The 14,070-nt window shown below is 43.7% G+C and overlaps 1 protein-coding gene across 1 annotated transcript in view; it reads right to left on the reverse strand.

Moving 5' to 3' along the window:
* Positions 1–5,263: 5,263 nt before the first annotated feature.
* The window catches only part of LOC310798960 (arginase-1-like), a 40,356-nt gene continuing 31,549 nt past the window's right edge, over positions 5,264–14,070 (reverse strand). Inside the window, exons 7-8 of the mRNA XM_083661518.1 lie at positions 9,274–9,410; positions 5,264–5,901 (exon numbers count right to left, since the gene is read on the reverse strand). Of these exons, the coding sequence (XP_083517644.1) occupies positions 5,738–5,901; positions 9,274–9,410 (301 nt within the window). The 3' untranslated portion in view covers positions 5,264–5,737. The remainder of the gene's footprint in view (positions 5,902–9,273; positions 9,411–14,070) is intronic.

Below are 14,070 nucleotides of genomic sequence, written 5' to 3' on the forward strand. Positions count from 1 at the left end.
TTAATATAACCAAATCTCAGAAAATATCTTGTAAAATACATCTTACAAAACTACATTGCAAAAGCATTACTTGCTTTGCTTAACCAATTTACCAATTTCATTGTCACAATATTTATGCCAATGCTTGTGATCACCACACCTTGCCTCAGGCCCGTTGACAGAAGAGGCCCTCTGAGGTCAGGGGCAGGTAGAGTGTGTTGAGTTAAATACAGACTGTATAGTGTGAGGGGCAGAATGATAAACAAAGTTGTATCATACACACAATGGACAATAATCATATAATTTCCCCCGGTCATTACCGACCTGACTGATAATAGTTTGGCCTAACTGATTCAGTTATATTATATCCAGTTTTTTTATTCCCGGTTGAAGATTTCACAACCTCAATCTTGTTACTTTTGTACATCAGTACAGAGACTAACAGTTCATTATAGTTCTCAAAATCAAATGTAAAAATAATGACAGAGTAGAACTCTGACAGAGTTCTTCAGATTATTACACGCTACATATTATTTATGTACCATAACACATCTTGTGTAGTAGCATAGCATGCTGCCACCACTTGTCATAAACTGTTTACTGTTTAGACATTGCTTCTAAGCCTGACAAAGACAATGCTGACGCACCAAGAGGTACAGAAAATCATTGGCACAGCCAACTGATATGGTGGCTTGTAGGTATGTATGACACACTTACAATCACCTGACATCACAATCACCTTACACAATTGACAATTGACAATTGACAATTGACAATCACCTTACACATTGGTTAATTAGTACCGCAAATCACATGCCATTAAAAACAACCCACTTGTAAGTATGCAGGTATGAAAGATTGCGACTATGCAATAACTTACAATAACCTGAAATAACACATTGTGTAGGCTAATTAACTGTTTTAAAAACTGTTTTACGTGACGTGTAAAACATTTCAGCACATCAGAACATGAAAAACCATGTTTGGCTATTATGTGTAAACTAACATGTATATATGCAACACACATTTCACCAAGTCAGAACATGAAAAAACATGTTTGACTATTATGATAAACCCATACGGTAGAGGCATATATGTATATATGCAGCACACATATATGTGATGCATGTACTTTTGGGCCAGGTCTATGACACCAGCCCAATATTGTAACACATAGTGGCTGACATTAGTGGTACAGACGACCCTTGCAGGCACCAGGATAAGGGTTTGGTAAACAAATCTGACAATCTGCGTTCATTCAATCACAGTCCCTATAGGTACTATGAATTTCACTCAAGTGCTTGTGTAAATTCACTGTCTAGAAATTGTTAGAAATGGTCAAAGTTACAACTGATCCAAATTATGTTTGAAGCAAAGAACAAATGGTGGAACTAAAGTTACTTCTGTGTAGTAATCACTACTTCTGGATATTGGATGTTGGATATTTTGCATGAGAGAACGCCAAATTAGTGAATCAAATCAATCTAGATTCTAGATTGATATTGACCCCACTTTCGAGACTGCTTAACGATTAGAGTCTTTATCGATACAACTACTTAGTTTACAACTACTAAGTTTCGTTTAACGATGGTTGACAACCAAATTAATTGATTTGTAAAACTTTATTAGACAACCAATGTATGTTTGTACACCGGAGTGATCTGATTTAAAGTAGGCTACATAGCTCTTGTCTTTCGAGACATAACATTATGTATGCAGTTAACATTTGGAAAGTGTAGTAAGAAAGAGTTGTTGTGTTTGATGTGTGTTAATGTTTGGAAAGTGTAGTAAGAAAGAGTTGTTGTGTTTGATGTGTGTTAATGTTTGGAAAGTGTAGTAAGAAAGAGTTGTTGTGTTTGATGTGTGTTAATGTTTGGAAAGTGTAGTAAGAAAAGAGTTGTTGTGTTAATGTTTGGAATGTGTAGTAAGAAAAGTTGAATTAAGTTGTAATACATACAACAAACATATTGTAACAATGGACACATTGTCTGAAATCCCTCATCTATAGGCTTGTAAGGAGAGGAGAAGAGAGGAGAGGGGAGAGGTGAGGAGACGAGAGGAGACGTGAGGTGAGGAGAGGGGAGGAAAGGAGAAGAGGGGGAGGGGGAGGAGTAGAGGTGAGTTGATGAGAGGAGAGAAGAGAAGAGGTGAGGGGAGGTGGGGAGAGGAGACGAGAGGAGACGTGAGGTGAGGAGAGGTGGGGAGAGGAGAGGAGAGGAGAGGAGAGGAGAGGAGAGGAGAGGAGAGGAGAGGAGAGGAGAGGAGAGGGGTTGGGAGGGGAGGAGAGGAGAGACAAAGTTGAATTAAGTTGTAATACATACAACAAACATATTGTAAGTGTGATATACATTTTAATTTTATAACAATTGTATTACAAAGATTATTATTATTATTATATACCATTATTATTATTATTATTATTATATATATATATATATATATACTTGGTGCTTGTCTACAAAACATAAAGTCTCACAGTAAATTAACCAATTCTGTGAGGAGGACTAGTTAGTTATATAATAATATAGTTAGTAACTATTAAAATAATCATATAAAATACAGATACATAAAACTAAGATGTTTGTTCACGTTCCAAGATTCATATTCAATCCATATTTTGAAATAATACCTGTAGGTCACGGATATCCGGGGTCTGGGTTGTAATAAGATTGAGAGTGGTTGAGATTTGTGAAATCTTCAACTGTAATAAAAAACGAGAGGGGTCCATGCTACTGTAACGTTATATCAATTTTTGGTCATATCGACCAAGACCAGGCCAATTCTACAGATCGTAGTGTATGCTAGCTAGCTAGCGCTAAGCTAACACTGATTCAATGTCGCCATATGTTTGAATCAAATGCTGTACAACACAAACAAGTTGTAAACCATTAATACTTACGCTCACACGTATAGTGATGCAGCTGTGTTTGAACCAAATGCTGTACAATAACGTAACAAACTCTGATAGGACACATAGGCTGGCGTGTGTATGTATTCCAGTAAATATAATAACGCATCCGTTATTGCATACGCATAAACAACAAACTAACTTTTATCAATGCATCAATTTGGTCATTCAGTGGCATTTTACTGCCATATAACATTTTACAACGTAAAGCAATGTAGTTCACACGGGTACAAACTCTAGTAGTCATCACATAACATTGCAGATAACTAATATCGCGTAGCACATATAATCTCCAAAAACACAGTGTTGAAACACACTAGTGCATGCTGGGTAACTCTGCTCTCGTTGAGAGACGGGCAACCGGCATAGTCATACACCATAGTCTGTATTCAATCGTTTTCAATTCAAACCTGAAATTGAAACCTCAATCTGTATTGATCATATTTAGTTCAAAGCTTAATAGGCTTATAGCCTATCAAAAAAACATCATGGTGATGTCACAATTGGATCCGGAGTGGGGAAAAACATGGGAAAATACATAATATCACACATGAATGATGAAGTTGACTGGAATGTTTCAGTGTGTCATGTTTACCTGTGAATTTGTGGGTGCGTGTGTTTGTGGCTGGCTGTGAATATGTGGGTGGGTGGGTGGGTGTGTGTGTGTGTGTGTGTGTGTGTGTGTGTGTGTGTGTGTGTGTGTTGCCCTGATGGAATCTACAGAATAGCCTTGGGAATACCCAGAATGCTTTGCTATACATTAGTAGGCTATACTAGCTAAGATAGCCTGCTCAACATGCAATTATGGAATATTTGCATGCACAATATGCAATTATGGAATATTTGAATGGTGGATACATTGTACATTGTATTGTACATACATATAAGTGGGGGATGGGAGGAAAAAACTGTGGGGCCTCTATGGGTGAGTCAGAGAAATACGTGAGCAAGCAGCTATTCATAGCTTTCAAGGGGCGTTACGTGTTGCTGGGAACGCCCACTTGATCTCGCCGCTATTCGTAGCTTTCAAGGGGTGTTACGTGTTGCCGGGAACGCCCACCTGATCTCGCAGCTATTCGTAGCTTTCAAGGGGCGTTACGTGCTGCCGGGAACGCCCCCCACCTGACGGTCAAAAAACAAACAAGTTTATTTAAAACAGAAGTGATAAAACGTGGGGGATGGGGTGGGAGGGGCTGGCAGGGGAAGCCTGGTTGAGTCAGAGATTGTGAAATCGACAGAACACCGGCCGTGGTAATAGACAACGTCACGTGGGGGATGGGGTGGAAAGGGGAACCTGGGGGCCGGTTGAGTCAGAGAAAACATCAACAGACAGTGGAATCTGTCGTTGGTGTTGGGGGTGAGATGGGATGGGAGGGACAATTAGTTATAGACATATTAGTTTAGTAGCTCCTAAAATGGGCCAAAAATGCATTTTGGCCGAGATCAAAAAATTGTTGTTAGTTGGGATCAAAAATGCTGCTGCTGCGCTCTGCCTTCACTGCTTCTCTCAAAAAACTAACAGCTATGGCTTTGTGATTGTACTCAGCTGATCGCCCTCGTCCTTATAAAGGGAGGTGCTTCCTGTCGTGGAGTTGCGTCATAGAGGCGTTCAGCACGCAGCACGCCTCTTCGTGACAAGAGACGTGCTGCGTGCTGCACGTCTCTTGTCACGAAGAGACGTGGTGCGTGCTGCGGAAGTCGTTGGTGTTTCACAAGCCGCGTCCATAACAACAGCGAGCAAAAGAGAGGTGTTTTGTAGACAGTATAAATGATCCAGCTGGGTTTGCATAATGATTGCTCAAATGTATTTCCCCCGAGATCAAAAAAAAACGGTGGTATTTGTCGTGAGCTGTGTTATGGGGTAAAATGGGGAAGTAGCCTTTGGAGGGCTTTTTTGAAATAATCACTTTTTCAAAAAGAAAAGTGATTTAAAAACAGAAGTACCCTTTGGAGAACAAGTGGAATAAAGCATTTTTTGCGCAAAATGACTTTAAGCACAAGACAAAAAAAAAATGGAGAAGTACACTTTGCAGAAGTACTGAGAAATTGATTTTTACCCAAAAAGAAACCACTTCCCCTTTTCAAAAAAGCGGAAGTAACCCTTTTGAGGAAGTTCTAAAAATTTATTTATTTTTTCTTTACCAGGGGTGCTAACCCTACACTACTACTAGTACAGAATGTCAGCACTTTTCCCATCTCTGTCTCTCGGTTACCTCTTGTTTAACCAAAAACCATGCACTTTCATGTTGTCTTGCTAATACTGCCAAAAGTTACACCCCGAACGTAAAAGGCTTGTTATGAATAGGTAGGCTAGGATGACCCAGTCTAGGGGTTTGGATCATAACATGAAACTATACACGGACAACCATGAAAATATTTGTGATTTTATTTTCACACATACAAAAAAGCAGGCAAGGACACTGGACTCACTACACTCAATATCTAACAATATCACAGTAAGCTGAAGACTTGTATTCGACATTTTAGACATTTTATTCACTTACAGTAACTGCTACATGGATTACACATTATGTACCTATCCCGAATCGAAGAGTGGCACCTGGTAATCCATTTCATGGTGTAGCATTGTGGATAATCAAAACAGTTTGAATAATTAATCATTAATTTTCATACAGCTTGGTTGCTGCCAGCAAGACAACAGCACGCATCAGGTTTTAATCAGCAGGCACTGGCAGACAGCACAATTGCTGCGCACCAACTCCTAAATAATAGTGGATGGAAACATGCAGACTATATCATTTTGTTTTGCCGATTTTCAGAAAATTCGGTTCAAATTTGCGATACATTTTATGGAAACCCAACTTCTGTCTCCCTGCCTCCCTGTGTGGGTCACTGCTCGGGCAGGCGATAGTCCGGCGCATGGTTCCCCTCTCGCCGGCGGCCGAAGCAGCCCAGCAGCAGATCCACGGCTGTGCTCACCGTGGACCGCACCTCCCGCTCCGTCGGGCCCAGCAGAGGGTTCACCTCCACCAGGTCCACCGCCGACAGGAGGCCTGTGTCGAGGAGAGCACAAGGAATTAATTCACACATCCCTTTATCTGATTGATTGATTGAATAACCGCAACCTTCGTGTGATATCATGAGATCACGATCATCTTGCCCCGCTCCAATCTATTGGTTTAAATCTGAACCACCAGTGGTTTGCACCAATCAGCGTCCGATGAGACACCTACGGGCGGGATTTAGGTGTGACGCCAGCGAGAGCGAGCCCGTGATAGGCGTGATACGTGACAGATGGTTCATCCAATCACCTGTCAGGTATTTGTTGAAAGTGCCTGCCCTTTGAAACGGTTTACTTTTACTTTACTTTACTTTATTGATATTTGGCAGACACCTTTATCCAAAGCGACATACAACCGGGTTATAACACAGTACAGCAATAAAAAGAAAAAATAAATACAAGTTTTAAACGAACAAATGTATAAACAGCAATTAAATTAAAACACATTTACAGACAATAGAGGTGCGGATAAGAAGAATAGGAGGATAGCAAGGTAGAAGAGAGAAGAGATAAAAGTGCATAAGAGTCAAAGTGCATAGGAGCTAGAGAGGGTTTACAGGGGGGCAACATGAAGTCTGAAAAGATGGGTTTTTAACAGTTTTTTGAAAATGGGTAGTGATTCGGCCGTTCTTATTGTAGAGGGGAGCTCGTTCCACCATTTGGGTGCAAGATGGGGAAAAAGTTGTGATCGGGAGCTGTTAAAACCACGTAGGGGGGGAGGGGCAAGGCATCCTGAGCTTGTGGAGGGTCGGAGTGAGCGGTGAGGGATCTAGAAACTGATGTATGGTGGGGCTGTGTGGTGAACTGTGTAGGCCAGAACTAGTGTTTTGAATTTGATCCTTGCAATGATGGGAAGCCAGTGAAGTTCATGAAAGAGGGGGGTGATGTGGGAGAATTTTGGTAGGTTGAAAACAAGGCGGGCTGCAGCATTTTGAATAAGTTGGAGTGGTTGAATGTCAGAAACAGGCAGACCGGCCAGTAGAACATAGTCCAGACGCGATAGGATGAGTGATTGGGTGAGAACTTGCGCTGCTTGTCTGGAAAGGAACGGAGGGATTTTGCGAATATTGAAAAGGGCGAATCTGCAGGACCGGGCTATTGCTGTGATGTGGGTAGTGAAGGACAGTTGGTTCTCAAGAGTGACTCCAAGGTTTCTGGCTGTTTGTGAGGGAAGGACAGTAGTGTTGTTGAGGGAGATGGAGAGGTTGGTTACAGGACAGGCTTTGGGGAAGAGGAGGAGCTCAGTTTTTGCTGATGTTGAGTTTGAGGTGGTGGTTGGACATCCAGGTGCCAATGTCTATGAGGCAAGCCGAGATCCGTGATTCAACTTGAGTGTCAGAGGGGGGGAAGGAAAGGAACAGCTGGGTGTCATCGGCATATGAGTGGTATGAAAAACCATGGGATGTGATGATGTGGCGGAATGAAGTCATGTAGAGAAGGAAGAGAAAAGGACCAAGGACAGAACCCTGAGGGACACCCGTGGAAAGAGTGCAGGGGGTCGAAAGGGATCCTCTCTAGGAGACCTGATAGGAGCGGTGGGAGAGATAGGAAGAGAACCAAGAGAGTGCAGAGCCAGTGATACCCAGGTCGGAGAGAGTAGCGAGGAGGATTTGGTGATTGACGGTATTGAATGCAGCAGATAAGTCGAGAAGTATGAGAACTGAGGAGAGGGATGCAGCTTTGGCGGAATGAAGAGCCCGAGTGACAGAGAGGAGAGCAGTTTCAGTGGAGTGGGCGGGTTTGAAGCCAGATTGAAAAGCATCGGATAGGTTGTTATGGGAGAGATGAATGGAAAGTTGATTGGATACTGCACGTTCGAGTGTTTTGGAAATTAATGACAAGAGAGAGACGGGACGGTAGTTCTGAATGACAGTGGGGTCGAGGGATGGTTTTTTCAGTAGGGGTTTCACCCGTGCAGTCTTCAGTGCCGGAAAAACACCAGAGGATAGAGAGGAATTAATGAGGGAAGTGAGAAAGGGGGAGATGTCGGGGGAGATGGATTGAAGCAGGGAGGAAGGGATAGGGTCAAGAGGGCAGGAGGTGGCACGCTTTGATGATATGAGTTTCAGAACTTCTTCGGAGGAGAGGGGAGAGAAGGAAGAGAGACTGGAAATAGGGGGTGGAGAGATTGGATTGATGATAGGAAAGACTGGGGGTGGGAAGGATGAACTGATGTGTTGGATCTTTTTGGTGAAGAAGTTTGAAAAGTCGTCAGCAGAAAGGGAGGAGGGAGGAGGGGGGGAGGGGGGGTCGAGGAGGGAAGAGAAAATGGAGAACAGTTTGCTGGGGTTGGAGGCAGAAGACTGGATTAGCGAGGTGAAGAAGGAGGTTTTAGCATGAGAGACTGCAGCAGTGAAATTGGAGAGGATGAGGTGGTAGGCTGTGAGGTGGCCAAGTACCAAGGTTTATCGCGTGACTCGTTCCCATATGGTTATGTGAAAACAAACCATATGACAGTGTCAGGTTACACATTTATACAGCCTTCACAAGACAACACTGTAAGAACACATGGACGGCCCGCAAGGCAGCTTGTTGATAGTCTATGCTAGTTTATATTTTCGTTGTGCACTGTTCACCCTCTTTATGTTTTGTCTCATAGGACTATCGGAGCACGTGAGGAGTACCCCGGATCCCTCACGTATCCAACCGTCAGAGCTGTTCCAGGGCTGGGATCACTCCTGGAGACCACGTCAGCTAAAGATAATGAGTGAGTCTGCATCTCAATCCAACAGCCTGATTAATTGTTTCTGTTCACATGTTATACATCATAATGCCAGTCCTAGACTATGAGCAAGAATTTGAGCAAACGACTGTGCCGATCTTGTAACTATATATATATATATATATATATATATATATATATATATATATATATATATATATATATACTGTACTTTTTAAATCAGTGTTTCTCACATTTTCTCCCCAATTGTACTTGGCCACTTTTCCCTGGTGTCCTGGTCATTGCTCCACCCCCTCTGGCGATCTGGGGACAGTTGTAGAGTAGCAGATGCTTCCTCCAATACATGTGCAGTCGCCAGCCGCTTCTTTCCACCTGACTGGCAGAACGCAGCGCATGGGAGGATCATGCTATTCCCCTCAGTTCACCTCCCCGCGAACAGGTGCCCCGATCGACCAGAGGAGGCACTAGTGCTGCGATCAGGACTCATACCCCACCAACTTCCCACCCGCAGACACGGCCAATTGTGTCTGTAGGAACATCTGACCAAGCCGGAAGTACCGCTGCCGGGAATTGAACCCGGGTCTCTGCGGTGGTAGGCGAGTGCTTTTACCTCTACAGTACCCAGCAGACACCCCCCAGAAATGTCACTTTTAATTAAGTATCTTGCTGCTGTGGTCCCACCTGTCTGGCAGAGGGCCTCTGTGATGTAGATTCCCTCCCTGTAGCTCAGCCCGCCCACCACTGGCGTCCCGGTGGCCGGCGTCACCGACGGGTCGATGGCATCGATGTCATAGCTCAGGTGGAGCGGCTTCTTCACTCTGTTATGGAGGTAAACAAGTCAAGTCAAATTTTATTTATATAGCACCTTTCATACACAAAGGCAATTCAAGGTGCTTTACAAAAAAATAATCGAAAAAACAAGCAGCAAAGCAATGCACATATAAAAAAACACATAAAAACACAGCCGATAAGTTACAAGGCATTCTTGAGTATTATTATTACATGTACAGTCCATTTGTTGGAAATGTACAGGAAAAAAAAATAAAAAATTACAGGCCGAGAGAGGCAGTAGTTTAGTAGCAGTTAAAAGCAAGAGTAAACATAAAGGTCTTTAGCTTGGATTTAAAAATAGGCAGAGTAGGGGCAGATCTAATGTGTTCAGGGAGTTTGTTCCAGTTATGAGAGGCATAGTGGGAGAACGCGGCTTCACCATGTTTTGATTTGGTCCTCGGGACAATTAGTAGACCAGTGCCTGAAGATCTCAGGGATCTGGATGGTTCATAGTGTAGAAGCATTTCAGAGATGTAGTGTGGGCCTGACCCGTTGAGAGATTTGTAAACTATTAGCAGAATTTTAAAGTCTATTCTAAGATTTACTGGCAGCCAATGCAGGGATTTGAGAACTGGTGTAATGTGTTCAGCTTTCTTGGTTCTTGTTAGAACTCTAGCAGCCACATTCTGAATGAGCTGTAGTTGTTTAATAGCTTTTTTGGCAAGACCATTGAAAAGACTGTTGCAGTAGTCTAGCCTGCTAGAAATGAAAGCATGAATTAGTTTTTCAAGATCTTGTTTGGACATATAGCCTCTAATCCTTGCTATATTTTTTAGATGATAGAAGGCAGATTTTCTTATAAGCTTGATGTGGGAGTTGAAATTTAGATCAGAGTCAATAATAATGCCAAGATTTTTTACCTGGTCCTTTGGCTTCAAAGATAGGGATTCGAGGTGAGCAGTAACTTTGAGCCTATCTTCTTTTTTGCCGAAGACAATTATCTCTGTTTTGTCTTTATTAAGTTGGAGAAAATTCTGGCACATCCAATCATTAATTTGCGCAAGGCACTGACACAGTGTCTCTATGGGGGCATAGTCATCCGATGAGAGGGCTATGTAGAGTTGGGTGTCATCCGCATAGCTATGATAAGCTATTTTGTTTTTTTGCATAATTAGGCCCAGAGAGAGCATATAAAGGTTAAACAGGACAGGACCTAAAATTGATCCTTGTGGTACCCCACATGTCATTTTGGTTTGGTCAGATGTGTAGTTGCCAATGGAGACAAAGTAGTTCCTGTCTTGCAGATAAGATCTGAACCACTCTAGGACCGTGCCGGAAAGCCCGACCCAGTTTTCCAGTCTGTCCAATAGAATTTCGTGGTCAACCGTATCAAAGGCAGCGCTGAGGTCTAGTAACACTAAGATTGAGATTTTACCTGAATCAGTGTTCATTCGGATGTCATTTATAACTCTGATAAGCGCAGTTTCGGTGCTATGATGGGGTCGGAAGCCTGATTGGAAAGGATCTAGGAGGTCATTGGAGGATAGAAAGGTATTGAGTTGTTGGTAGACAGTTTTTTCGAGTATTTTGCTAATAAAGGGAAGATTTGATATTGGTCTGTAATTGCTGATTATAGAGGGGTCGAGGCTACGCTTCTTTAGCAAGGGCTGAACAACTGCAGTTTTTAGAGATTTTGGAAAAATGCCTGTAAGAAGAGAGGTATTAATTATCTTCAGTATGTCGGTCGCCAGGCAACTGTAGACATTTTTTAGAAAGCTTGTTGGCAGGGTGTCTAGGCAACACGATGAGGATTTAAGGCCTCGTATCGTTTCTTCTAGTTTCTTGTGGTCAATGACATTGAACTGAGTCATGTTAATTAAGCACCTATTCTGTGGGTGCGGCGGAGCCACATTTGTTCTTGATGTGGAAATAGTTAGTCTGATATTTATAATTTTATCCCTAAAGTAGGACTGTAAAGGCCGTGTAATGGCTGGACACAAGGATGCAGAGACAAAAGGTGCGTTTAAAGTCTTGGTAACACTTTATTTGGATAATCCACCTACAGAGTCTACAGAGTATTTGTAACATTTGGTGGTGTTGCCTGGAGACAGTGAGGACGCGTGGTGTTAACTGGAGACAGGAGTCAGTGAGGATGGGTGGTGTTGGAGACAGGAGACAGTGAGGATGCATGGTGTTGACTGGAGACAGGAGACATTGAGGATATGTGGTGTTGACTGGAGACAGGAGACAGTGAGGACACATGGTGTTGACTGGAGACAGGGAGGATGCGTGGTGTTGACAGGAGACAGTGAGGATGCATGGTGTTGACTGGAGACAGGAGTCAGTGAGGATGCGTGGTGTTGACTGGAGACAGGAGACAGTGAGGATGTGTTGTGTTCTTTTTTTTATTTTTTATTTTTATTTTACATTTTCAGAACATAAAGAAAATAAAACAAGAACAGGAAAAAAGAAAAGAAAAAACATATATACATACATTCAACATTACAATGCCACAAAATGGTGCTACCAGTCATAAAAAAAATGTGCTTACAAAACGATAAAAAAAAAAAAAAATGTGCAAAGGATCCAAAAGAAACTCAATTACCGCCCCTAGCCCGATCGAAATAGGTCAGGAACGGGTCCCAAACAACAGAAAATCTCCCTAAAGAATTTGTCCTCTGGAATTTGAGTCTCTCCATACGTATAACTGAGATCATGTCTGTCAGCCACAGCTGAAAAGAAGGTGGAGAGGAGGACTTCCATTCCTTCAAAATTAGTTTCTTGGCAACTGTCATTCCCTGTGTCAGAGATTGAGGCACGGCCGTTGGGAGGAGCAAAGAGGACTCCGAGCAGCCGAAGATGGTGAGTTCCGCCTCCAGTTGGAGGGTTATTTGTAGGCCTTGGAGTACCAGTCAAATATTTTGGCCCAGAATCCTGATAGTGAAGGGCAAAACCAAAAAGCATGGGACAGGGTGCCCTCCGACACCTATCACATAGTGGTGAGACCGAAGGATATATCTTGTGTAACCTATGCTTGGAGTAATGAAGACGGTGAGCAACTTTAAATTGGATAAGTTTATGTCTGTTATTAACTGAGTAGAGCTGGACCACAGACAGACTCCTGTCCCATATGATTTCAGACAGATCCACATCAAGTTCCTCCTGCCATACCTCTCTGATCCTCTCAGTGGGGGCTTTAATGCAATCGTCGAACAAACACACAAACTTAGAAATAAGATGCCTGGAGTTTGGAGGGCTTAACAAAACCTTAAAAAAAACATGTTGATCTGGGAGAACTTCAAAATTGAGAATCTTGGATCGGACATAATGTCTAGCTTGTATATATCTATAAAGATGCCTTTGGGGCAACTCAAATGCTCTCTTCAGAAGATCAAAGGATGCAAATTGGCCATCAATATACAGGTCACTGATGGAGACCAGCCCCTTTTCACTCCAGGCATGGCAAATTCTATCTGACCATGAGGGCAGAAAATAATGATTAAAACAGATTGGTGTGAGGATGTGTGGTGTTGACTGGAGTTAGGAGACAGTGAGGATGGATGGTGTTGACTGGAGATAGCAGACAGTGAGGACACGTGGTCTTGACTGGAGACAGGAGACAGTGAGGATGTGGTGTTGACTGGAGATAGGAGTCAGTGAGGATGCGTGGTGTTGACTGGAGACAGTGAGGACGTGTGGTGTTGAATCAAAACTCAGCACTTACAGTCTGTGGACCAGTGAGGATGTGTGGTGTTGAATCAAGACTCAGCACTGACAGTCTGTGGATAGTCTCGCTGGCCAGCCTCCCCTCCCTACCGTTAGATGAGTCTGGCGGCGCAGGTCTCCATTGTGGGATTGCGATGGGTGGCGCTTGGCGGCAGTGCCCTTGGAAAATAGTTTCCAACAATCCAACTTGCCATTTTCAGCGTGTAGCAACGAGCTAGCGTGTAGGTTTCTGCCATTAGCTTGCTAGCTAGTTAGCGTTGTTGTTTTCACTGATGCGGCAGGGTACTATTTACAGCCACACACAGGGAGGAGGGAGCGGAAGCCGCTCTGATTGACATGGTCAGAGCTCTCCCTTCCGTCCGAGGAGTCTGGCGCTGCAGGTCTCCATTACTGGGATAAACCCTCCCCTGCTCTACTCTGCCCTCCCATTTGAGCGACTGTTTCGGTGGCAGCCGGATGTCCGCTCCCGGCCTATTACAAGCTCTGTCATTGGCTCCGACCATGTCAATCAGAGCTGCTTCCGCTCCCTCCTCCGTGTGTCACTGTAAATAGTGCCCTGCCGCCGCAGTGACGCTAACTAGCTAGCAAGCTAATGGCAGAAACCTACACGCTAGCTCATTGCTACACGCTGAAAACGGCAAGTTGGATTGTTTGAAACTATTTTCCAAGGGCACTGCCGCTAAGCGCTGCCCATCGCAATCCCACTATGGAGACCTGTGGTGCCAGACTCCTCGGACGGAAGGGAGAGGATGCTGGCCAGTGAGACTATTTGCAGACTGATAGCTACCCATCTCCTATAGTCTGCTGACTCTCGCTGGCAGCAAACCAGCAACCTGCCTGGAGATCCTTCAGGTCCCCGGGGGAAAGCTGGCGCAGATTCTGCCCAGCAGTGGACGGGGCTGCCTTCAGCACGTCGGACAGTTCTCATAACCCAGCATGGGTTATGCACCGCAGTGGACATGGCTTCAGCACCTTGGAGAG

This window comes from Poromitra crassiceps, assembly GCF_964638095.1.
Source record: "Poromitra crassiceps genome assembly, chromosome: 26".
Taxonomy (NCBI): Eukaryota; Metazoa; Chordata; class Actinopteri; order Beryciformes; family Melamphaidae; genus Poromitra; species Poromitra crassiceps.